Source organism: Merops nubicus, unplaced genomic scaffold, assembly GCF_000691845.1.
Source record: "Merops nubicus isolate BGI_N331 unplaced genomic scaffold, ASM69184v1 scaffold10322, whole genome shotgun sequence".
Lineage (NCBI taxonomy): Eukaryota > Metazoa > Chordata > Aves > Coraciiformes > Meropidae > Merops > Merops nubicus.
Genome location: NW_008591554.1, coordinates 12,616 through 39,752, shown reverse-complemented (window position 1 = coordinate 39,752; position 27,137 = coordinate 12,616). Strand labels below are relative to the sequence as shown.

The window sequence follows — 27,137 nt, the reverse complement described above, 5'->3', positions numbered from 1 at the left end:
TGTAGGGAATGTCCGTCCTGACATAAAGAGAGAAGTAATATTTAATTCTTCTCTAAAAAAAAGAAACCCAGATCCATCTGATAACCAGCACTTCCCCCTTCCCACAGATCACTCCTCTTTCCTTTCATATGAAGGTTGTATAGACCTTGCAAAAGGGACTGCTCAATCTCTCTTTAGAGACAGACGTAGAAGAGCATAAATACAAACAGAATAACCTAAGAAATCATCTGCTTGAAGGAGACTAAGTGGCACACACAAAATGTATTTTGACAACTTAGCAAGTGGTGCTGATAGAGCAGCATCTACCTCCAGCAACAGGTTCCATCAAGACTGGGGTGTTTTCCTTCAAAGACCCACAAAACAAATCAAAAATCTCCCAGCTACAAACAGACGTACCCAGATCTACCAGGATGGCATGCTGCTGAGCAGTCAGTTGTTTCAGAAGTTCTTTGTAAGAGATGTCAGGGGGCTGCTGCTTGTTGGGCAGTCTGTGTCTGACTCGATGCTGCACAGCCAAAAACTGCCAAATTTCTCCCCGACGACTTTTTGGTACACCTGTAAGTCAATAAAAAAAAAAAAAAAAAAAGCTTAAATGGGGGTATGTTTTTAGTGCTATAGCATCTATAACACAAGAACTTACTTTGTTATAATCTTGTCCCATCATAAATGTGGCTGAACGACTCTGGAGGATCCCTTACAAACAGTCAGTTTCAGAAGCTGTCCACTCCACAGTGTGGCTCAGTAGCTACAGTTCAGTACCACTAACTAAACATCAACTACAAACTTAGGGCAATTACACAAATTATACTGAGCTGTACGTTGGGCAACTGAGGTACAGGCATCACTTGTTTTGCCACTTCTGAACTGCTAGCCTCCAGTAGGAAAAGATACAAGAGTGCACACAGAATGCAGTCTGGCCTGTTTAGAAAGGCTGAACTAAATTAACAGGTGTAAAACACAGGGAAGTCCACCTCCTCTTCCCCCTCCCAAAGGGCTGCTCATGCCAGCCCATAGGCTCGGAGAAAGATGTACAGATTATAAAATGCTCAGTTCAAATCTGAAAGCATTAATGCTGCATACCAAAGGAAGGACATATAAAGACAGCATTTCTCTCAAGCCGGTCAAGCACCTGGGAAAGCATAAACTAGATTAAAACACTACTTTCAGAGTTGCACATACATCCCCCTTAAATGCCTGACTCTGTAAACTTACCTTTGAAAGTCAAAATAAATTGACAACTCTACTAATACTTTCCAGGCCAGTAATAATTTAACAAGAATACAGGTTAGAAAAAGCACACCCTTGTTCCCAACTCAAAACTGCAGTCCAGCAGTAGAAGATTGAGCAGCAAGGCAAGTAATTTATTGGCAGTCTTCTGCATGTCACTAACAGGAACTGCCTTATTCCTACCACCATTTCCTTTGGTAGCAATTTAGACTTCCATTCTGTACCACAGTCAGGTTACACTAAAATATTCTTTTTCAGCATCCATAACACAGATGTGAGGTTCTGTGGTGGAGGGCACAGTGGTGCAATCAGGCTCTATGTCTGCGTTAGAGACATAGAGCTCTGGCTCCCCTTCTGGCCTATAGCGAGGCCACTGGAAGATCTACTTCCAGCCAAAATCCCCAGCCTTTCACTTGAGAAAACAAAATACTAGAAGATCATATTCCAGACTCTACAAGATGTGGTCATTCTGACCCTCTGAATCTTGGCTGTGCTTCTCCTACGTTTTGGGCACAGTCCATGTTAGACATTATGGTCCTGTCTTCTCAGTAAGTGAGCTGAAGTCAGAGCATCTGAAACTCAAGAGTCTGTTGGATAGCAGTCACAGACCAGAAACCAGAAGGTCAAAGTGTCAGCTGCAGAAGCTCCAAGTTGAATCTTGGGTGTAATAATCCATGGGCAGGAGATGCTGCTGTCAGGAGCGTGACGATATGCACCACTGCGCCGCTGCCACGGCAAGCTGCAGATACAGCAGAACCTATCTTCTGTTTGGCAGCAGCAGGTGGGTGCATTTGCAAAAAGAAGGTCATTTTTTCATGACTTTGTGCTACTGGAAAAAGTCAACTGCTGGCAGATTTCCTTCCATATCAAAAGAGAACAAAACAACCCAAAACTTCAGACTTCATAACTAAAAGCCATGCTACATAAATACCTTCTTTCAAAGTGGAATGAATATCTTCCATGTCACATCGGATTTTGGCTCTGCAGTTTAGTAACTTCTTATCCCAAACATTTATGGCATCTTTCTGACATGTACCAACTTCATCATAGTCCAGTTTTACTTTTCTTGATTGGAGCTCATCTCTGCTTGCTTGAGCACAGGACACAAAGGAAGAGTACATGGAAAAGGAGAACATCGGCAAATTAAAAGACACATCAAATACACAAAACCCGTTCTAGTTAAGATATATATCTATCTGACAATCTGACTAGGGGTAAGTAGTCCTCCTGCAATTCATCAGATAATAGCTGAGATGAGGCCAGTCCTTTGTCATAAGATGCTCCAGGTAACAATTTAATTTCTATTACTGAGCTATGAACATTAGTAACTCATGAAATGCAGGAAAAAATTCTTAATGCTTACAGCAAAAAGAAAAAACTGTCAGCTTCACTGCATGTGCTGCTTCTTCCAACTGCAAAAACACCTTTGACCTTTTTTTTCTTGTTTATATTAAACATTACAATTGTTTTAGTATGGACATTTCCAAACACAGGAACATTTACATAGAGATTTAGGCAAACAAGCTGGGCAAGTCTTCTAAACTGAAGTCAGTCACTCTGGTTCCAGTTTTTACACAACCCTTGAAAGAGTGATAAGAGCTCTTGGCAGTGCTACCTGGCATCATCAGGCTGCGTGGGAGTAAACAGAATGAACCAACATGAACTATATCCAGAAAGGTACATCTGTGCTGAAGCACAGAACTCACGTTGCTGTAAACTTAAGAGGTTTGCTACACAGGACTACCTGGCACAACATATATTTTACAGTGGACTCACTGTTTCTGAAATAAAGCTGCATTGTTACTCTGGCATTTCATGAAGAAGCAGCTTTCATTTCCATTACTTCCATTTCTATTAACGGTGGTTATTTTCTTACACATGATATACATGCAGGAAAAAAACCCTCCAATTCCTCATAGTACTGGTGTAAAAAACTGCAACTGAGATCTGAATGTGTCTTAATTTACAGAGATAGGTTTCACTGGACTGAACTGTATCTTTAACAACATGATCTCTGAAAGCTGCAATAGAATTTATCCTAAATTTGCCTTGATCTATGTGCAGTACTTGCTCCTTGCAGGATACTTCTTTCTCTCACAGATGTACCTCCCTTCCCACCATCACCTGTCAGTGAAAGTAAACTCTTAACTGAAGCTTTTATGCAACCCGCAAAAGAAAACAATCATTTCCTTTGCCTAATCATCTCACTCTGGATACAGCCAATACTGGATGAATCCATAGGATCATTGCCTAGTCCAGTCCAAAAATAACTCTCATAACCAGTGTGTGACAGATTCAAGACAACAGTAACTTATTTCAGTGTGACCATGAACACCAGCATTAAGTGTGCAGGTTATAATTCACTGAACGGTACTTTGGCTCTGAAGTTAACCCCAGCCAAAGTCACCAAAACTTGCCTGTGGAGGGTACTTTTCCCACCTCCTGTGCCACCCTTTGCTGCTTGCAACCATCCATGTTAATGTTCTTCCTAGTCACTGTTAGGTGGCCTACTGCTTTTTATAGTTCTTATACTTCAGGTGATCTACTGGAAAAAGTAGCTTTGAGCTTCTCAGGAAAAAAAACAAAAAGCAGGTTTGTGCAATTCACAGAACTTACCTCCTGTAAAACAAAGAGATATTAGTATTCAAGTCTCCTCGACAGCAAAAGGAATAGGAAAAGAGGTTCTATTAATATTTTGTAAATAAAATTCAACAAAACATTAACAGAAAACCACTAAAAACAATTCCACAGCAATTCCAGTCTTAAATGAGTCACATGCAGCTGAATGAATTCACAGCTAGGAACCTGGCTTCAAGTAGAGACATGGCTGCATTTCTGTTACACCACATTGTCCATTCCCAAGACCCACATTTAATTGTTGGCTAGGATGCCAATGACCGCCCCAACCAGCACTCATTTGGAATGTATCAGTTCTGCATATGTTCTGTCTGTAACATGGCCCATGTTGCAGCAGCCCACAGGAGGGAAATTTGGAAACAGGTGTTAAGACAGTTTATTTTTCACCCTTTGAAAATGAGATGATGACTTCAAGTTTCATGAGCAGTACCTACAAACCTGCATACAAGACTGGAGACACACTCCTTGGAGAACAAATCAAGATGTGGGCCTGGAAGATGAGTGCCAATTTGGAGTCTCCACTGCTGACTCTCCCATTTTCACCACACATGATGGTAAAACTTATTTTCTACATATCCATTAAAGAACTGAAATAACTTATAACTGGATGGAAATAACTTACAACTGAGTCTTACACAACAGTGCTGATTTAACACTTTTTAGTACCTCCAGACACACAGGACAGGTACAGAAAAGACTTAGTCCCTCTGCAGCTCATACCACCAGAGGGCATAACATGAAATTAGTCACTACAGCAGACATCCAGCTTCCCCACCCCACAACAGCAGACCATTTGCTAAAACAATAAGCAAGGATTTTTGTCTGAAGCTAATACAAACTTCTCTGTAGATGTTCCCTATGAATCTAGGTGTTTCCACAGAAGTGTGTGTCAACAGGGAGACAAACTGGAGTGAGAGTGCACACAGAAATACCCTACATGTGTAAGAAATACATTCAAGGATAAACACTTGCAGGAATATGGAAAGACTTCAGTCCTGCTCTTTTTCTTTCCTCTCCCTGCCTCCTCAGTAAGCACCACTAAAGAAGGAAAAAAGAGTTAACTGACCTCAACAAGATCATATGTTTTTTATGAAGAATCAGACTACCATATAACAACGTTATACGCCATACAGGAGAAGATGAGGGCAGCAATTGCAGACAAGACATCTGAAATCTTCAACTTGCACTAAAAAGATATCAGCCTATTATATTGAAGGACTTCTATATGCCAGGATAGGCATTGCATCCTATCTTTTATTTGTGTGAGTCCTGACCAGTCAAAGTATCTCAGCCAGCATCTCAGGCAGCTGACAAGTCAGCATGCCCAACTTCACATCCTTCAATAACAGCACTCAATTTTCACTGTACAGTGCTCACCTTGGAAAAAAAAAAAAAGAAAGAAAAAAAGCTTTCTGATATAACTCAAAAGCCAGGTGCTCAAAAACATATTTGGATTCAAATATTTATAAAATTACTACTGTGATGTGGTTAATGAGGGACAGAAAGACTGAACAAAAATGCCATCAACTGCAAAGGACTGAAGCGAGATATAGAGGCTAAGGTTTACCCTACCCAAGTGGGTAGGGTAAATTCACATGGCACCTCTTCTCCTGACTCCACTTCACTTTAGAATACCTAGGCTTAGTCAGCTAGAACATAGAGACTGTAAGAACCTTTGTCTAACATGCACTGAAAGGCAATATCCCCACTTTCTTCTTTCACTACAGTGACACATCACGAGTTGGCAGGTAGACAGAGAACTTGGTAGACTGTGAGACAGGAGTGGGCACTAGCACTGTTAACCAAGGAGTTACAGAACCACAGCTTCATTTGAGGTGCCCAACACCAGTACAGTTTTCACCTTGAGGTGGCAGAATTTGTAATAGTTTTCAGGGGTATTTTCTAAATAGCTAACCTTCCAGCTTCTGGTTTTCTTTTTCCATTCGAAGTAGCAGAATTTGTTGATGGATAGCTTTTCTCCACAGACTTTGTAGCTCCTCTGAATTTTTCCTCTCTCCAGTTTTATCTGGACCATCCTCATTTTGCAATACTAGAACAAGAGGATCCTCCTCCAGAGGTGGAGCAAGAGGGGACAATGGTAACAACTCACTCCCATCATGACCATCTGCAAAGAATCAGAAAGCTATTTCAGGAAACTCAGATTTCCATGATAAGTCAAACAATCTAAGACACAGCAGAACAAAAATAGCTGTCTTTCACATTCAGCAGTAAGGTGCTGATTACAAAGAAAGAAAATGCGGTTCAACAGTAGAACATTATTTTTATTTAAAGTGTTTTATTTAAATGAAATAGTTATATATAAATTAAATAAAACTAAATAAAGTGTCACCCAGTATTTCAACCCTCTCCCCTACTAGCTCCTTCTAGAGTTAAAAAGAGGCATTTATCCATAGTGTCCTTTACAGCTGAGCTTGTTTACTGCTGTGATTTACACCAGGCTCTATACCAAAAAAAACTTTTTCCACCTGCTAAGCTGCACTATAGGCCACGCTATAGCACTTTATGGGCACTAAATACAGAGTTTCTCATTTGGCTCTGGTGGTAAATTCTGCCAACAGGACTTCATAAACATCACAGGATTTCAGAGTATTTTAGAAGTTTCTAGCCTAAATGACCTATAAGCTGGAAGAATTATTAACACACTGAACAGGTGCTACGAGCAGTACCAGGACAGTGCAGAAAATTTAGCATTTTCTGCAAACCCTGCTACTATGTAAGCAGAATAGGGTAAAAATTTGCTACTTGTTAAAGAGGCTAACTTTGTCAGCAAGAGGCAGTTCTTCATTTCCTTGCAACCAGCACAACCACAGCAGATTGTCATTCATTTGATTTTGATGACAAAATCCTCTGTTCAAAGCAACAAAGACCCACAGCCACATGAGCACAACCAATCTCTAGCAAGATTCTGGCACAAATATTGTACCAAGCTGACCCCCTTTCCCCTTCCATATTTTCACACGTTTCAGTTTGCTCTAGTAACGATTATTCAGTAACAACTGCTTGTTTATTTTCTTTAAAAGCACACACAGACCTGGATGCTGCATCTTGGAAGGAGATTTATTCATAGGTGAAGCTACCTGCAGGAATATTCTCCGCCGCCAGGAGATGCGGCGAGGTGTGAGCGTGGCCCCCACGGCATTTAGAGATTCGCTGCTGCAGACGGCTGAAGTTCTTTTCTTTCCCTCCCCATCACTGAAGGAAAAAATAAAAAAGCAGATGGGGTGATCAAAGCTAGTCATCTTTGGAGGGGTGGGAAAAAGTAAAAAGCCTTTTATTAAGTCTGTGTAATGTACAACCAAACCTGCGGGAGCATTTTCTGGGAAGCTTTGGAAGGCAAAGCGTGCTGTGTGTGAGCTCCACCCTGAGTACAGGAGTGCCCAGGCGTGTTCCTATAGCCCAGTGCTGTGAAGCTTGCACTACCTACTGCCAGGAAGAATTCCCCGCATTCACACTGTGCTCAGCTGGAAGCTCAGAATAAAAGATAAACGTTCAGAAAAGCTACGAGAAAAATGTGCTAATATCTAGTCCCTAAAATAGACAGTAATGGGTTTTGGTTTGCCATACATAAGTCGTACAGGGGCGATCTGATGTCATACCCCTAAAAGCACAGATGTTGCTTTAGCAGAGCACAATGCTCCACTTACTGCCATTTCAAATGGCCTGACGAGCTCACAGGTGAATATTTCATTGGAGACAGTGTTCTGGCCTTCTCATGCAGCCTCTTCCCTATGTCTCAGGTGAACACTTCACTTGCATAAATGGGGTCAGATGTTTCATCAGCATCTCCAGCTGAAGGAACAGTCTTTGCAAACAAGAGGGCAAGCTCACTTCCTACTACAATGACCTGAAAGGAGCTGATCTCCTTCCCAGTTGCCATGCTAACCATCTACAACAGCTCCCTGATATCTGTAAGCCTCAGTGATCACTACCATACACAGGTATCAGACCCTGCTCCCACATCCTGGCAGAGAAAAAATCATGTCTTCCAAGTTGACCTACCTAGCATTAAGCACCATCCCTGCTCTCCTCTAACAGTGCTATTGATTGGGAGCCCTGGGTGACAGTCTTGAATTATTCTCTGCTCCTGATTTAGCTTTGACAATGCCTCAGTTCCCTATGCATCATACTATTGGTAAGTGGACTCAGTAGAGCCCCACACTGCAATAACCAAAATAGCAACAGAAAACGCTGTGACTATCTCTGGCTAACTCTTAACAGTCTTTGGAGATGGGGTAACCACTGCCTGTGCCAGCTAAACATAGGCTACAAACCTAATTTTGCATCTAGCAGTGCTGCTTCCAAAGATATTTCAGTTCAACAGTTCTTGGAAATAAAATATTGAGTTTCGATATATTAATCATTATAACTCATGTTTCTATAAATAACTAATGAAACCACTTCTCACTGTTTCAAGTGTTACATATCACATGTTAAAACACAAAAACTGAGTCATTCCAGGGCTTACACTAAAGAGAAGCTACAAAACAAGGGAATGAAAATTTCCTTTCTACTGCTCTGCACAAACCCCTACATTCAACTACTGTGCTCCTAAATGTGCAGACAGTCCTAGGAATAGTGTTCAATTAACAGCAGTAGAACTTTCAGAAAAGTCAGAATAAGACGGTGGCTATTTTAGGGAACGAAACAAAGCTGTTTACATCATTTGAGTTTCAGGGGTCACAGTGGGATGGATTAGTCACATGTGCTACCTCGTGAATAGTGCAAAACATACAGTTCTGACTACTTGTATTTCTGTTGTTAAACTCTTCCTTCTAAAATTCCCCTGATGTTGTAAGCCACTAACACAAATTACCTCCTCTTTCAAAGAGCTGTCTGGTGAGTGATTACAGGAAAACCTTTGAAAGCCTTATGCACGCACCTTGCAATATTCAATGGAAGGCAAGGGCCCATGTGAAAAACACTGAGATTTAGGAAAGAGAGGCTAGAAAGAGCAAAGAAAGTTTCCTCATTTCAAGACAGACAGACAAGTCATAGCTTAACATCAGATCTGAAGGTGTGAAGCAATACCCTACAGACTAAAGCAGGAAGAAGTCAGAGTAAGATGGCAGTGTCTCCAACCCTGTGATGAAATGGTTCAGAGGGCTGGTGCAAAATTCAATTACATATTCCCTGCCTTGAAACAGCTGTTGCACAATACTTCCTAGACTTTACCATCTCTCACACCTAAACTTCACTGGCTGGCTTCACGCTTGGTCATATTTGCAAGATGACTTCAGGTTTTAAAGTAGCCATGGATTTTAACAGCCAGCCAGGTAGGTGCTCAGTTCAGATAGGCCAGCCAACACATCACAGAGCTCCTCCAAACAGGGTGAAGGTAAAGAAAAAGAGTATATTTGACCCTTAGCTATCAGCTCCCTGCAAAATGAAGAGGTTTGTTAATGTGAGCAGAGAGACAAAGAGGAAAATAAACTCCAAAACACCACCAGCAACTTTTTAAACGGAGTTCACTCACTGGTACTGAAAAACAGAGCAGAAATTTCACTGCCTCCCAACCTGGGGGAACAGAGACTTGCACACCTTTCCTGTCAGGACACTCATGCCAAACCTCAAACACTCATAGGAAAAATTCTTAAGAATTCTTAAAAAATCCTGTTCTGCCAACACACAGGCTTAAACATCTACATGGGAAACATGCTGCAAAGTCAACTACCAGCAATAATCCAAACACAAACTCCAGTTTTTAATGATGTTTTCCACTTTAAGAAAAAGTTTCTACCTCGCAGACAGGAAATTGCTGCTCTAATTATGGATTATAACTGCTCTACAAACTGTTGAGGCACTGGGACATGGCAGAGGATGAACATTTCTTGGGTTAGAGAGTGACACAGCCACCATGAAGAAAATCACACAACTACTTTCTACAAGTTCCTGTCCTGCTGCAATCTACCAACAACTGAGCAAGACAAAATGCAACACAACCAACATACTGCAAATTATGAGATGGTAGTATATAAAAGTTTTAATGAATTTCAGAAAAGATATTTAAGAGCTGAACTGCAAATTAGGACCTGATTGCAAGAATTTTTTTCTTGAACTTTATTTTAAGAAAATGACACTAGATTATGGTACAGCTTCTATATCAGAGTATTTCATCTCAGTAAAATAGACACATGGGAGGGTAAAGCCAAATAGTACAAAAGAAAAACTGTACAAAACAGTGTGAAGTAATGAATTTCTATTAGCTTGACTAGGATGCATAGTCAATTTCAGAAAGAGTAATATCTCAGAAATTTCAGCTTGGAATTCTCCGGTGTGAAAGCACAATACTCAATCCCTCCATTCCCCAAATCCAGAAAAGCTAGGTTTAATGGGATCCAGCTGCCTGTGCAAACTGACCTGGGCCTTGGCTCAGCTTGAACCAAGTCTGTTAACTGAAGGGAACACAGAAACAAAGTTGGACTGGAACCCAAATAAGAGGTAGCCTGTAAAAGACAGGTTATTTTTTGCCATTTCTCTGCACACCCTGGTGTGTACTCATAGAATCATCAAATGGCTTAGGCTGGAAGGGATCCTAGAGATCATCTAATGCAACCTCCCTGCCATGGGCACGGTCGCCTCTCAACTAGACCAGGTTGCTCAAGGCCTCGTCCAACCTGGCCTTGAACTCCTCCAGGGAGGGGGCATCGACAACCTCTCTGGGCAATCCATTCCAGAGTCTCACCACCCTCATACTGAAGAACTTCTTCCTAAGATCTAGTCTAAACCTACTCTCCCCTTCAATTTAAAATCAATTCCCATTGTCCTGTTGCTGCACACTCTTGTGAAAAGTCCCTCTCCAGCCTTCCTGTAGGTTTCCTTCAGGTACTGCAAGGCAGTTATAAGGTCCCCACAGGTTCTTCTCTTCTCCTCATCACTTTCTTTAATTTCAACTTTAATAATTCACTTGTTACTTAGTCTGGTGTTACTGCAGCATAGTAGGGAATGGAAAAATCTAGGCATCCGATTAACTTATAGCAACTATTACTGGACACAAGGTTTAGACCAGGTGATACTAAAAGCCTACTTCTACAACGGACAAGATGTCAATCTGTCCTGTCAGATTTCAAAAACATACACTGTATATTCCTTATTCACTTGGCTAAAAAGGTGGGTTCACCTTCAAGTAACTCTCTCTTAGATACTGTGAAATATAGCTAAGACTGGTTTTGGAAAGACTTCCAAAAAAGTAAGTAATGATTAGCTTACATTATCTCTCCTTTAGAAAGTGAATCTACACAGTTTACCACTTAATTCTTAAAAGCTGTGGGATTTAGGGGGCGGGGGGTATGAGGGTCAGGGTCAGCAGGTGTCCTGCCACTAAGGCTATGCAGTCACCTTCCCCTAAGGTTGTCTCAGCTCATTCTACTTATACACAAGTTTATTTTGCTGGATTGAACCAAACTTTAAACATTTCCTACTAGGTATTTTATAATTGTGCCTACATTATAGTTTTTGGCTGCAAGCTGTACACCAGTTACAGATTACAGGCCAGAAAGATGCACTTTAAATGTCAGTGAAATCAAGGTAAGATACAGTGTGCTTAAGGAGATGATACACACTTTGTATTTATTCTAACCTATATATTGTTAGAGATAACTAACCCAAACTGTACCTTAAAGCCACCTTTAGGTCAACTGCCTCTCACATTAGTTTCTTAATTTCTTACAGTCTACCCTAAATGGAAATGAGAAACTAATATGTAATGAAACTGCACTCCACAAGGTGAAAAAAAAAAAATTCCTTAGGCACCCCTAAAAACTTCCACAACTATCTCATTCAACTGAAATCCTCACGTATTAAGAGTCCCGAAACACCCAGAATCCAAATCTCAGCAACACTTGGTTTTGATTAGAATGTAATCTACCATTAAGTTTTCAGGAATAAACAGTGATGAAAGCACCTTCTACAACTCCACCATTTTCTGTTGGAAACAATTAGGGCAGACTCACACTCAGAGAAGAAGAGTACCAGAAATACAAGTATAGTTCAGTTAACAAGGACAGACCGAAGAAGAAAAATGGAGTTGTCATTACCAGAAGAGAAATAAAAAGGCCAGGAACTGGCCAAAAAAAACCATCATGAAGGTCAAAATTATGGCTCCACCTCGTTCATTACAGGCCTACTTCAGAAATATAACCCATAAGCAATTCCCTTCCTTGAGCACCCTCCTGAAGGAGAGCCTATTCTTACAGTAAAAAAGTGTGACTTTAATTTCAGATATTCAGTCTTTCACACTGATGTCAGAAAGCCCTTCTCGTACCTTCACTTTTTCCTTCACTCCTCTTCAATTGGCAGTTGTTTGCTGAATCTCTGTAAACTTCTCACAGCTGGTACCACCCAGCTAGCTTGGCTCTCCTCCCTTTGCATGCACAGGTATCCCATGTTAGTACTGTACATTCTTCATACTGCTCTCTTCTTATTTTCGCATGCCCACGATCACAGCAACACATGCTGGTGTGCATTCAGCAGAGAAAGCATGAAATTGGCTCGACACTCACAAAAACCATTGCATTGCAAGTGACAAACCAATGCAGCAGATTTGCAACACTGCAACACAAAGAGGTCACAGCTACTAGATGTCAGCAGACAAGCCTCTATTTTTAACAGGCTTTTTTGGTCAAAAGCCTGTTCATCCATTTGCATCAAGGACTTAGGAAGTCTGTTAGAAATGCAGGAGCACAAGGCAGAGTGGGAAAGATCCCAGGTGCTGCATTGCACTGGGAATCCTGTTGTTAACTGAAGAACTAGGCAGGAGACAATACTCTCACCTCTTGGAGAGGTCACTTTCTGAGTGCTGGAGCAACCTTCCTGAGCCCTGGTAAAAGCTTTTCAGGAAAGAAGGGGCAGAGACAGAGGAGGGGAGACCAGGCGATGCAGATTCACTCTCACTGAGAGCACGCCGAACCCCAATAACAGGACTGTGCAGGCAACAAGAGAACACAGCAGATGGGTCAGCGTGGAGTCGGATATAGCAACAAAACATCCAGATTAAAGACACTGGCCAAGGACTTCATCTTGGCTTACAGTAACTTTGTTCCTTAGAAGATAAAATGTACCAAGTGCACTACTGGGCAGTTTTCCCTGATGACATTGATTTTGCTGTGACAGATGATTTCTTTTAAGAAACATTTCAATGACACTGCAGAACAGGCAGACCACCTTATTTCTTCAGCCTTATTTATCCTTGAAGCAAATTCAGAAAAAGAAGCTCTGAAAGATTTATAAAATACCCTTAGCAACTTGCTTCCATTAACAGGAATCACCTTGTTTGTTCCTTTCAGTTTTCTCTTGCTTTTGTAAATAACGTGTATTGCCAGAAAATGTTAGAAAGTAGAGATAATTTAAATGTGATATTTTTGGCTAATTTTTTGTGAAGTATTTAAATCAAGAAAGATAGTCCTACTATAGAGTTATAGATTACTTAAGAATAGCAACAACTTTTGGGGACATAAAAAATAATTGTTTATTTTACTTAATGTTTTTGATTAATCCTCAACAGGAAAGGCAAGAAGGAAAAATACCAGCCTAGAACTGTTTTCACTGAAAATCTGATGATGCCACTTAATCAGTGACTTCTTAAAATTTATTACAAAGAAATGAAGTCAGCAAGTCCTTGAGTTTGAACTGTCAGGGTTTCCTGTTTGCATACAACATGGTCAGTGGAAAAAAAAAAAAAAACACACAAAAACAACAACGGAAAAAAAAAAAAAAAAAAAAAACCAAACAAAAACCAAACAAACACAAAACAACCAAAGTTTATCTCAGTAAAAACCACATTATTTATCTCTTCAGAAACACAATGTAACAAAGCTACTTCAAGGCTAGTTTCTTACCCTTCACTCCCTTCCACTCTCTTAAATAGAAACTCTTCTGCCTTTCTCTACAAGCTTGTGCAGAATGCACACTGATATTTTAATCCAGACATCAAAAGCCTGAGAAATTATTATTTAAATCCATTTTTAGAAAAAGACCACAAAAAGCACAATTGCAATCAGGCATTGAAACAGACGGGTAGTTTGGACAAAGTGCTCTTCCAACAGAGAAAAATTCAGCTCATCTCAATCTTGTAAACGTTTTGAAGTTTGTATGGCCACTTACTGCAGATAGGGAGGGCAGAGGCAGAGAAAGTACAACTCAAGAGGCCCACAATGAACTGTGGGGACCTCTTCTGACTGACTGAAGGAACTCCTGAAGGAATGGTGTTCCACTTGTTAAGAGCTGGAGTCTCCAAAAAGGAAGGGGAAAGACGTTACAGAGGGAAGATCCGAGAAAGGCAAACGGGGAAATCGCATGCCTCACAGTTCAGTGTTTAGTCCTTAAGTCCTTTTTTGAGACTTCTCACTAGTTTTAGTTCTGGGCATGCTCTCTGGGAACTTTGGCTAACAGTGACAGATACTTGAAGCTGTCGGTGCCTTTTTCATCCTGGCATAAACTCGTCAGGCTAAGCAAAAAGCAGTGAGGATCTCTTCTCCAAAGGGCCTGACGACTAACACTGCCAAAAAGGCTCAGCTCAGGGGTGACAAATAAACAAACAGACTGGCACCAGCATCCAGCCCAACAATCAATTCGCTGGATCGATGCTTCCCCTGAATCACTAATTCAGAGATTAGTGAGTTACCGCAAAGCCCCAAACTACCCGGACGCAGAGAAGATAGGTTGAAAATAAAGAAATAAATAAAAGCCCGAGCCACGCAGAAAGAGCTTCTGCGAGAAGGAAGACTGGGGAGAGGCTGGGGTCCCTAGGTGTTGGGAGGCAGCGGGCGCGCGGTGCGTCCCGACTCACCTCGTCGCCTCGACGCAGCCCTGCCGCAGCAGCGGGGACCGGACGCTCTGGGACCTCCCGTTCTGGAAGGTTATCCTCCTCCTGGCGCTGGAAGGCGGGTGGCTGAAGGTGTGCGCCCGCCTCCTGAACTGGGGAGAGTCCGAATCTTCCTCGGGAAACGGCTGCCAGGCTGAGGACACGGGGGAGGCCGGAGGAGTGGCTGGCGGGGAATCGACAGGCGAAGCGTCCTGGAAGGAAGTGCTGGCGGCGTGAGGGCCGCCGCTCTGCGCCCCGACAGAGAGCCCTCCCGCCAACCCCGCCGCACCAGCGCCTCTCCCCCGTCTTGCTCAGGGCCTATTGTATGCTAATTATCACCCAAACCAGACATCCTTTGGTCATGTACTCCGCGCGAGCAGCGCCCTTCTTTGGAGAAAAAAAAAAAAAAAGGGAGGGAAAAATATATATCTAATGAAAACAACATACTAATTACTCTAGATATCCTCTCACAGGGATCAGCATTCCAGCTACTGCACTTCTGGCTCTTTCAGGAAAACAGAGGAATTGAAAAGACCAGGGAAACTGCTCTGAGCGAGTTTCCTTGACATATCGCGAGCATACTTCCTGTACCGTCATAGTGACATCCTGGAAGAGAGACTGTTATTACACAGTCAGCTTACGAGTAGCTGTAGCAGGAAAACCCTAACAGAATCTTCACCTCCTGGGAAAACCAGCAACCGATCCTCACGTGAGGTAAAACATTAAAAACAGGAAATAGAAAGTGAACGCAGTTCCGCCCACTCGCCCCCATACAGCATCCCCAACAGCTGGTTTAAGGTCAAACTCTTACTTCCCTGAACAGACTATTACTCACAGAAAGGATTCTTCACCTTCAGAGCATTTCCTCTCGTTGAGATATGACCTTTTTTAATTACTTCAGTGAAACAAGGCAGAAGCTGACCAGAAAATTCCCTGCTTTTTGTAAAAGCAAGGGAAGCATAGGAAAAAAACAAAAGGGGGAGGGACTGGCAATCAAACAATAGATTAAAGCTGAAGCTTCAAGTCAACATGTATGCCAGCTTTCTTATACCCTCTGCCTCCCAGTAGAAACTCTTATCTGAGATTTATAAGTTGATGTGTCTTGTGCTAATTCCTTCAAATCGGAGCAGAGTGCCAGGTTTACGCTTCATTAACACTCGTGTATGAAAATGTGCCCATTTTAACTAAGCTCCTTACATACTTTGTCAGAAGCAAGGCTGTTGCAGCGCTCAAAGCTGTCCACACTTCCCAGGCGGCCTCGCATTCTGTTGGCTCCCTGGAAGAAAAAAGGCAAGTTACTTAACCTGGTCTTTTTCCTCTTGTTCTGAAGGTTAAGCAAAGATGGCAACAGCTGTGCAGGTGAACACAGGACTGCTCAGGCATGTGACACGTTTGACATCAGATCACAGGCCATCAGGCAAGCACTGGATTTTACAAGCAGTGACATCTTCAGCTGGCAAATCTGTATCTTCTCTCCTCTTGCACCCAGGAGTGTTAAACCCACATTTGTCTGAAGCAACTACTTATTTCCTGATCCACTTGAGGCAAAGTAGCTGAGTTGGCTTAAAATAAAAGCTGAGTTCAAAAAGCTCTAACTTCAGTTCTATGCACGCACTGTGGCTAATAGATGCATTTGACATACTACAGTCTTAGAGAGTTTACTCTATATCTAGATTTCAGATAAATTAAGCCCACCTAGACAAAAGTAGTGAAAGCACCAAAACCAGGAAAAAAAATGCTCCCTGGCTGCAAATGCAGCCAAATAATGCCAGATAAAACCAAGAATGTTCAATTATAATGTAGATAAACCTAAGGAAAATTTGCTAGAAATTAGGGTTAGCAGATCTTTGCCAAACTTGTTAACAGCCATCCGGTTTCACAGGGAGGGGTGATAAGAGGTGTAATGCTTTTGACTACCTTCCACTCCTAATTTTAACTCCCATGAAACACTGGTGATGTTGTGTTGTTGTACACTTCCAACTGCTGAAGTAGGTTGCTTTCAGTACTTTATCAGGAAAAACTGTCTAGGTTTTAGGAAAACTATACACAGAGTAGGCTTACAGCTCCAGGGGAAGTTTTGTCAACATCAGCAGTATTTACTTAGCCTACTTCTTCCTGGTGAGGCTTATTTTCAAGACTTAGAGTGCCCTTCAAGTACATTATCTCATTTAAGCTCATTAACAATGAATACTCTGCCTGAAGAATCTTTTCACTGACTCTCATAATAGAACAAGAGAAAAGGATAACTTTGAAGTTTCTCACTAGTTTTAAAAACACGTACTTTTGGCACTGTAAGCAGGGCTTTTTGGTTCAGAAAAAAACAGAAGAGGTTAGTGCAGTATGGATTGGAAGAAATCTGTTCATGAGGTCAAACAGAGGTTATGTTTATTTTTCTGAAGGACCTCATTAGGAAGCCACAGCTTGTTTTCAGTTCAAATCTGACAAAAATAAGATCAGTCCAGCAAAACAAACAAGTGAAAAAGTGTCATTCCCCTGGGACTAAATGAAGCCAGATCACAGAAAACCCAGCATGTTCTCCTATGGTGTGTAGTGAGCAGCTACTCCCAAGTAGCTTGAAATGTCACTTGATGCTATTTATCCAGTTAAGAAGCCATCCACTTGAAGTGTTTCTAGATATCTGGTTGCTACATACATATTTCTAATTTTTCTAAAACTGACTTTTACTTTTTACTTAAATCTTTTTACCTGAAAAAAGATGCTGAATGACAAATTTAAAAAAAAAAAACACAAACAAACCCCCAAAACAAACAGAACAACTCAAATTCTTTTCTTTGTTACTAAATGTATTTTAAAATAAAGATGATAATTCATGCCTAATTGTCATCCTATTACACATCAATACCATGTGACTTACAGCTGGCTTAAAATGGGGAAAATCCACAACACCAACAGGTATTCAGTGCCTAAATACCTTCAGGAATTAGCCATGATCCATTAGGTTTGTTGTAATAGCCTGATGAAGAACAAAAACTATCAAAACAGTCACTGTGTAACACAGGCAGGCTTGCAGCACACAGTATACATGTACAGATCTACCTATCCTATAAACCTGGTTTAACCAGAGAGTCAGTGGTTGAGCTGCACTATAAATTCTTTCTCTCAGTCTTGCATTGTGTAGCCTTTAAACGAATCTGTAAGGATGAACCTCTGTGTGCATCATGGTTCTCTACAAGATACTGCTGTTCCCAGTAAAGGTGAAATAACCTCCCTAATAACCTCCCTAAAAACAGCAAGTCTGCTTCTGAAATAGCAAACGTAAAATGGCCCTAATCCAGACTGGGGTGTTCACTTCTCTGGAACTCAGTCATGGGCTGTGTAGATCCTTATTCTCTAAAACGTGGCATGTCACAGGCGCCCTGGTAAGAAGGAACATGTTTTATCAAAACCAACAATATATGAGCAATTTCCTTTCAGAGACTCTTCAACTTCAGCAGCACATTTTGCCTAAATAATTTTTCCTTGACATGATCAGAGCGCTGTATGCCCATCTAGGGCAAGGCTGCTTTACTGGGTTATTTCCGGTGATGTATGCCTGTTCCACAGGCACCACAGGGTTAGTGACCAACCGTCAGAGCTAGATGACTTTGCAGTCACAAGTCCTTAAGGTGTGGAAAAGAAATCAGACTTGGCACAGCATGACTGTAGCTGTCACTGGATGGCTTTGCCATCCAGTATTCGTAGCTTATCCCACTTTCTCTGTAACAACATACTGGATCCCAGGCAGACAGCTTTCTTCAGATAATCCTCTGTGTGCTCTTCTCTGCTTTCAGGACTCTCCCTACTGAGCAGGCAACACTAAGCAAAACTTGCAATTCAGACTTCTTCTTTAGAAGGCTATTTAGTATATGAGAGTTCCAGTAATTATCTGCGTTTCCACATTACATCTGGCTAGCAACTCTGAAATGAAGAACAACCCACTTTTTAAGCCCATAGCTTTTTTTTTTCTCCCCCGCAAAAGGACATTTGTTACTATTTTCTAAAGCTTCTTAGTGACCCGTATGAACAATTTTAGCTATGACAGATAAGGCATTACTTCTCAGGACAGAAAGATTTCCAGTTTACACAGGCACATTTATTCATGCTTTCAAAAAGAGGTAGCACACCTCTTTATGGGATCAAGCAAGCATTCCGATGAAAGTTTTGTATTCTGAAGCAACACATCTGATAATGCCCAGCTACCTCACTTGCCACCTACAGTGAGTATTTGTTATCCAGAAAGTTGCCTTTTTTCCCCCTCTGTATGTGTGGCCTTACCATAAACTTTCTAGCACAATTAAGTCACAATCAACTCAGCTGTAACATGCAGATTGCACAACAGGGATATCGCTGCATTAAGTATTTATCAGACTAAGGCCAAACCCCAAATCTAATAGATCTTTACTTGTCAAGGATATCTGGGAGAGCTGCTGACAACGAGTTGTAAATCTTACCCTTGAGAAGATATTTTCCAGAGAGCTAGTCAAGGATTTCTTGGCCTTGTTTTTCAGAATGTCAAGTTTAAACCTGCCACCACTTGTGGTGCTTTCTGGAATTGCACTGTTGGAAACGGTCTGTTGAAATAAGCAAGGACACAATTCTGCTCTGGCAATTGTTTTTGCAGTTGCAGACCTCCGAAGACTGGAGCTGAACCAAGTTACATAATAAACAACATACCCTTGGCATGTATTAAAATAACACCACCAAAAAAGAAATACCCACCACAAAACCAAAACCCTAAACCCCACGCTCCCATAAAAATAAAAGCACAAAACCCCGCTGCTAAAATGACATTCAGCCCCTAAAGATCACCTCATAAAAGCAAGCTGATTTAACTATACTGTTACCCATTTGCCTTGCCAGACTGAAACCAATGCCCTCTTTAACCCTATTCTTCCTAGAAATAACTGCTTGGGAGTGGGGACTGGGGAGGAAGGAAAAGGACAGAAATGGTATCCTCACACTATAAGGAAATCTAGACCTAAAAATAACTCTTTGTCTTGCTTCCCTCCCTTTCTGCCCCCAAACTTAAAGAAACCAAACATGCCACTATAAAATAAAATAAAATTACTTTTCTCTCACATTCCTCTCTTAATTGCAATACTCAGCTTCAGCTATCCCCAGTGAAATCTAGCAGCGGCCCTGGTAGTACTCAAGGTTGCAGTTTAAAAGGGTGGGAGGAGGGAGAGGAACTAATCCAAGACCAGGCTTTACCGACGGGGCTTCACCAATGTGAACGTGCGTTTTCTGCTTTGCTTCACAGAGCTGGCGGAGATGTAAGATCACAAGCTCATTTTCTTCCTGGTCACTGTCAGGCTTCATTTTCTGTCAGCAACAACAAAGGAAAGAAAAAAAACCAACTGTCTTTCGAGTCATAATTTGCTTATTTTCTCTTCCATATGTATGTACTCTTTGAAATTAATATACAGATAGGCCAGAGTGCACTATCAGTATGTCAAATTGCACTGCTGTTGGTGCATCTTCATACTTCTGAGTGAAATAAACCAAAACTTTCCATATGTTAAATGTTTCAGGCTGTGGAGAGGAGGCAGCCCTATGCAAACACATTTTGTTTTCTAAGGTGGTCTGCCACTGTACAGCCTTATAAACAGAATAAGGACCCCATGGAAAGCATACAGTCACATTCCCTTCTTCAGACAGCTAAAGAGAAGTAGCCTTTGGAAGCCTAAATTATTGTATACTTCATCTACTTGAGTACGCTTGCTTGAACCATAGCCTTGCCTCAGAGTAAGTTAAAAAGACAACTCTAGAAAATGTCAGATAAGTTCCTGATACCTGCATGTCTCATCTGCTCTCAATTCACTCTCACATGGCTTTCAAACAGGAAAATGTGTTAACAGATGAAGAATTAAGAACTAAGGAAAAAAAAATACTCTGAATATGAACACAGAGCATCTCAGCAGACTTGAGAGTCAAAACTTTTCTATAGCAGAGTATCGCATGTGAGATTCAGTTGGAGAACTCTATTTTAGTATGACGTTTGGTGGAAAACCAGTAAGTTCCAGGTCAACGACATAACACAACAAACGTAATCAGAAGCAAAAGTATGTAATCCATTTTATCATGATCTTTCCCAGATGCAAAAGAACAGCTTCTAACACATTACCTGAACACGTTCAAAAATGTCAGCTTGCTCATTATCAGTTAGTGACGACAGATGTCTCTGAATTACAAGTTTGGCTCTTGGTGGATAGAGTCCTGAGAAAAGAAAGGAAAAGCTTCTAGATTCTCAAATTGTCTCTCAAAAAGCTTTTGAAAAAAAATGACAGATGAAGATATAAGCCTGCATTTGAGTTTATACAAGTTTAACATACGACAGTTGCACATCTGCAGTATACATAATAAAAAATACTTCAGATTTTGCTAAACCACATGATTTTGTCTCCTTTCTTTAGCAGTAAAATAGAACTGGCAGCATCTAAGTTGCTTGCTCCTGTGTAAAAAGTTGCGTTCCCTACCCCACTGATGTCTTCTGTCCTAGTATCAAGAGATCACTGACATTCCAGAAGCCTGACAACTGTATGGCAGAGAAGGAAGAAAGGAATGCATCAGAGATAGAACTAGAGAAGTACTTGGTGGACAGGATACTCAGAATTTTTCACATGGTTTTAACTGAAAAATTTAGATGTGTTTCTACACAATGAAAAGGTAGGTACAGGTCGTACCAGAAAACTGAAGGCACTTTTTGAAAAGTAAGAACAGCATAAAAGCTGTAAGAAAAAAGAATTTCTAGTGTTTGACAGAACACACTCCTGCTCACAGAGCTTGTTCTATGAAGCTACAGAAACCATGGGGGAAAACAAAACCCACGAATCAGATGAAGAGACATGTTTTTTCCATCTAAGGTAGATATCATTCCTACAAGATCATAAAGATTTTTCCAAAGTTATGAAGCTCTAGGCTTGATTATGATAAACGTCTAGACTTTAAAAAAGCAGGGGGATAAAAACAAAGGGACACTAAAATAAGTCTTTCAGTCATTAAGTACAAAGTTTATGAAACTACCATTATGGTACTGAAACTGATGGCCTACAAGAGATTTTATTTTGATACTGGATATTTATCTGAGGCCTGCAAGTATCTGTGTTCAAGATACTTACACTACCCTATAAAGCAGTCTCTAGAGCTTTTCATTTACAGATTTTCCCCATTTAAGGTTTATCGCTTCTGAGTACCTGTTGTTAAACCTGGAAAATACCAATCAGAGCCTAACAGAATTTCACTCCTCCAAGATTTTATACTTTGTTTTTCATCCACCAGAGGGAGATAAGTGGCAACAGTGACTTTTAATGAATGGGATTACCAGCACCATCATCACCAGACCAGAAGATACAAGAGTACTGTAACCTACTTGTCGTTATTTTTAATTTGTGTACAACACTTTGCAAGGAGACAGCAGAGTTGACTATAACAATAGGATCCTGCTACTATCTTTTTATTTTACATTCTGTCTTGTAAGATTCTTTGCATGTGTTCCGGCACGCCTCACTTCCAGAGAAACTACAGTAGTTTGTCTGATCATATTTGAAGCCAGGTAGTTGTCTTAACTGTCTTTATCTCCTAACTTAATAATTTATTTCCCCATAATAGAACTCGTTTTTTAAGTAGGAGAATAAACATGAGGAAGGGAAAAATAACCCCACACAGGAAAGACCAAACACACAAAAAAGCAAGACCCTTTTTGATCACAACTGTCTTTTTATGACCCATTTTGAAAGCACTCAACTTCAGGAAAAAAAAAACAAACGGAAGATGAACTGGTGGGGTTTTCTGCTCTTCTTAACATGCAAGAGAGGTACAATGATGAATACAATAAAAACTATACTATATTCAGTTGCAATATTATTACTGCTATCATCTCTATTTGACAACAGAAAGTGCAAACGGATGGTAAGAACTGCTTACTGAGGGATACTTTTCCCTCTGTTCTTACATTAAATTGAAAGCACACAGTTTACTTAGAATTATTCTAGAATATTCGAAAAACAGAACTAGAAGATAAACTCAGCTGTTACCCTCTATTCTTTCACAAAGTTTGTGCAATGAATGCATAGGGCAGGCCTCACAGAGTTTAATCTGAGTCTTGGCATTCTGCAGAGCTGCAGCAGTGCTAAAGGCTTGCTTCAGGGTAAGCATTACCTCATCAACCTATAGGGAAAGGAAGGAAGAGACAGTATGTAAACAAGAATACACACCATATATATCAAATTAGATTTATAAATCACATCCTAGATGCTTTACAGTAACACCAAAACCCTTGTTTGCTGTTTTCTAAAGAGATCAAGGTTGTATTCCCAGCTTCCTGCCTTTTCTGTGGATACTCAACATCTTCAAGTTCAGCCAGGCAGTGTAATTTTGAGAATATGACTCCATTTACTCAAGCTTACTGGGCAGGCAGCTGCTGTTCTAAGAAGCTGTAAGCTGGAATTTTTGGCTTGAATACATGCTGGCTAAATAAAAAGCATTAATTTCTTTTTCTTCATGTTTCTCCTGTAAATTGCACACACTCCCTTCTCAACAATTTTCCTCCCACCACTGTACCACATTAGCAGAGAACCCCACAGACCCAGGAACTTCCCACAGCAGTTCACTTTTCTTCAGGCTACTAGACTTGCTACGAGCTTTATTACAATCATCAACTTATCTTTAAGTACTGCCAGGCTGCCTTTCAATCTGCCCAGATCTTTCCTCTGTCTCTACCACAAATACAGCAGAGCTATGTTCCCACACACCAGCACTGGAAAAGCTCAACTTTTGTTTAAAAAAGGTCAAGGTGACAGTGTTTTTCCACACTCATTCAAATACGCTGCCAGACTTTATATACAATGTACTTGGAGTTCATCTGTCTGCATTTTAGTGGAATACAATGCTTATTAAAAGCTGTTTACTTTAGTCTTTGCATTAGCATGAAAAGAAGGAGAAAATAACCTGATGACAATCTCAAGAAAGACCAAAACCATGCAGTCCAACCTAGAAAACACACAGACTTTTTTGAGGGTCTGTCACTTCAAAGGAGGAAAGTTCATACCTGACGGTGGAAATTTCAATTAATTTGTTTCTCAGTGTTTGTGATTTGTTTTTATTTTTTTGGTTGGTTGGGTTGGGGGGGTGGAAGGTGGTGGTTTTTTTTTGTTTGTTTGTTTGTTTTAATTTTTTTATTTTATTTTATTTTAAACTCACAGCTTTAAGAACTACCAATAATTTCTGGGTGCTCTCTCTTCTTAGCAATAAAACAGGGCATTGAACAGTGAATATCTGTCCTGCAATACAGACTGGTAAGGTTTTTACATTGGCAACAGTGCCTCCAAATGGAATATCCACAAAACAGAGCTAAGGATATGGATTATGACTACAGCAAAATCCCAAGAGCTGTAGCTCAGACTGTAGCTAGGTTTATAGCAAGTATACATAAGCCTACCAACACAGCCTGCCTGGCAGCACAGGATCCAGAGAGCATTAGATTTTACAGCTCTGCCCTGCCACCGTCAAACTGCCACTGGGGTCCAAGTGATTGCATCTGAAAGTAGCTCAGGAATATTCATTTCACATTGCAATGTGGGCACACCCACACATCCCAGTGCTAGAATATGTGAAGAGGTTCATAAATAAATTATTTCTTTATAAGCCACATTTTAAGTCTTTGAATATGCATTGCCAAATTTACCAACAGGTCAGATACAATGTTTTCTGTTAGTACAAAGAACTGATTTCATAGCAAGCTCTGATTTTGCTAAAAGTGCAGCCTCAGTTATCATTGCACATTTAGGGCTGTTAGCTGTTTGAAGTTTTACTGACTTAAATCTATTCACTCTCAAGCTAGTAAATGGATTAACAAATTATATTTCCAGTTAACTAGAAAAATAATTTTTAAGTTTAGTTGAAAAAGAGCAGCTGTTAGCACAGTCATCAGGAACAAACTTGTTTCAGAACAGCAACCAGCTTCCCCAACACAAGAAAGCTGTGGGCATGTTGAAGCATGTCCAGAGGAGAGTCACAAAAATGCTCAGAGGGCTGGAGCCCCTCTCCTATGAGGACAGGCTGAGGGAGTTGGGTTTGTTCAGCCTGGAGAAGAGGAGGCTCTGGGGGGACCTTATAGCAACCTTCCAGTACCTGAGAGGGGCCTACAAGAAAGCAGGGGAGGGACTATTCACAAGGGTTTGGAGTGACAGGATGAGGGGTAATGGCTTTAAGCTAGAAAAGGGAAGATTTAGGTTAGCCATCAGGAAAAAGTTCTTTAATATGAGGGTGATGGACTACTGGAATAGGTTGCCCAGACAGGTGGTGGAGGCCCCATCCCTGGGGACACTCAAGATCAGGCTGGATGAGGTTCTGAGCAGCATGACCTAGGTAGAGGTGTCCCTGCTTATTGCAGGTTGGCTGGACTAGATGACCTTTAGAGCTCCCTTTCAACCCAATACATTCCACAATTCTATGATTCTTTTAAGTGTCAGAGCTTTAAAATAAAAATGCAGTAGCCAAAATGTTTTCATGTATGTGTCTCATGTTATGAAGGTACCTGTATCAGTTAAACTACTGGCACCTGGAACTTCAATTGGCTAGATAAAGTATGTATCAATGTCCAGTGGACTTTTTTATAGTTACATGCATCCACAGACATTATGGTTTTTCTTCTCTGATGAGATGCTATTTTCTTCTCCTGAGGAACAAAACAGACTACAGGGAAAATGCTAAAGATACGTGCAGGCCAAGGACACATGCAGAAGCAGTCAGAAGTTTAAACTCTAACCTGTAAAGTATGTTTGAGTTTTGCCATCACCTTTGTTACTGATTCAATACACACAATTACATGTTTAATGGGAACCGAGTGTCTTAACAATTAGAAATGCAAGAGTTACAACCAAATACAGAGCCCAAATATGCTCACAGTTTGCATGTGTGAATTCATCCATCTGTATTTTTTTCTCTTTGTTACTGACATATGCAAAGTAGTAGGATATGGCTATGTACAAACAGAATATGCATATTTTCAGATTTTTTTCCCAACTGAGGTCTCATACATGATAAGATGTGATCACTGGGGCTCAGCTGACGCAGCAGAATTAACAAACACTCTCACGATTTCGGAAACGCCTCAGAGATCCTCCAAGGGAAAGGTCAGGATCATTAGTAACTACTCACCAGAGACTCACTGGCACACTGGAACACATAGCAGACATACTGGCTTAGCCCAGGTTCAACAGACTCCCGGCAAATGAAACCAAAGTGATCGACGTGTTTTATACCCTGTGAGAATTTTAAAACAGTGTCAGTGGACTATTTTATAAACAGGCTGAATTTCCAAAGTGATCCAAAAAATAGTTACCAGACTCTAATGCTTACCAGCACAAAAATTCAAGAGACTATAAATACATACAGTTCGTGATCTATTTTACAATTAGAACAATTATTTTTTAAATTGCTTTTTGCATTTAGAAGTTACACTAAGCTCTTTATATATTCAAAACAAAAGCAATACAGCAATAGATTTGGACCTTAATGCCTTCTCTTAGGAAAACCAGATTTTCAGATGAGCAAACTAAAGAGTTCTAGGCTGTGTTTTGAATTGCCTTTGCAGTGAAAACTTGATGTAATGAGCCCATGCTAAAATATGGGACTGGAGTAGCATCAAAGTAGCAACAGATCTTTGGTTTCCTGTAACACAATTAAGATTATAGCAAAAAGAGCAAGGAATGAGTGGTGATGTGCAGAATTCCAACCAAATTCTTAAATTCTGAGACTGAGTTACATAACAGAAGTTTCAAGACTTACTACACATTACTACTGATGTTTTCTTTCAAGATCCTAGTCTAACTGCTTGACAGGGAATGTTGCCTTGATAAAAAAAGGCACTGAGAAGATCAAAGAGAGCTGCTTCCTAAGAAGCACTATATTCCCAGTCTCAATTCATGGAACATGACTCACTATTGTTAAAGCTTTTGCCAATGTTTTTATCATCCGAGTACGGTAATAGTAGATTTTCTCCAAAAGAAAACCTAACCCTTCAAGTTCAAATACAACAGAAAGCAGAACTTGGTTGCTTGGATCCATCTCCAAAGAAAACAGCTATATCGTAAAAGACAGGAGGTGGCAAAACAACTTGTTTGTCACTACAGAAAAGACTCTGGACAAATCTGGTAAACTACGTGACAGACTGAACATATTGCCACCACACGCTGTAGTTTTTAAAAACAAAATTCCAAAAGTTACATTTGCTCTACTTAAAACTTAACCAATGGGCAGAGAGTATCCAAGATGGCACAAATGGCATTAGTTTACCATAGTCCACACTAACCCTGACTTAACTGAACTTGTTCTCCTGTGACATGTGAAATCTTCAAAAGCCTAAAAAGAAAAACAGGTGTATATGTATGTTGATCTATGTAACAGTAACCTGTTGCCCTTTGTTTTGCAAAGAAGGTGTATTTACTTAAGGTGG

At 40.6% G+C, this 27,137-nt stretch overlaps 1 protein-coding gene across 1 annotated transcript in view; it reads right to left on the bottom strand.

Annotated features, from left to right (window-relative positions):
• LOC103782534 (TBC1 domain family member 4-like) overlaps positions 1–27,137 on the bottom strand; it is a 49,330-nt gene that overhangs the window by 10,618 nt on the left and 11,575 nt on the right. The window contains 13 exon segments of the mRNA XM_008950304.1: positions 1–17; positions 397–555; positions 2,159–2,317; positions 5,780–5,989; positions 6,917–7,077; positions 12,654–12,803; positions 14,669–14,895; positions 15,885–15,959; positions 19,135–19,254; positions 19,895–20,005; positions 20,808–20,899; positions 22,717–22,849; positions 25,841–25,945. Coding sequence (XP_008948552.1) covers positions 1–17; positions 397–555; positions 2,159–2,317; positions 5,780–5,989; positions 6,917–7,077; positions 12,654–12,803; positions 14,669–14,895; positions 15,885–15,959; positions 19,135–19,254; positions 19,895–20,005; positions 20,808–20,899; positions 22,717–22,849; positions 25,841–25,945 — 1,719 coding nt within the window.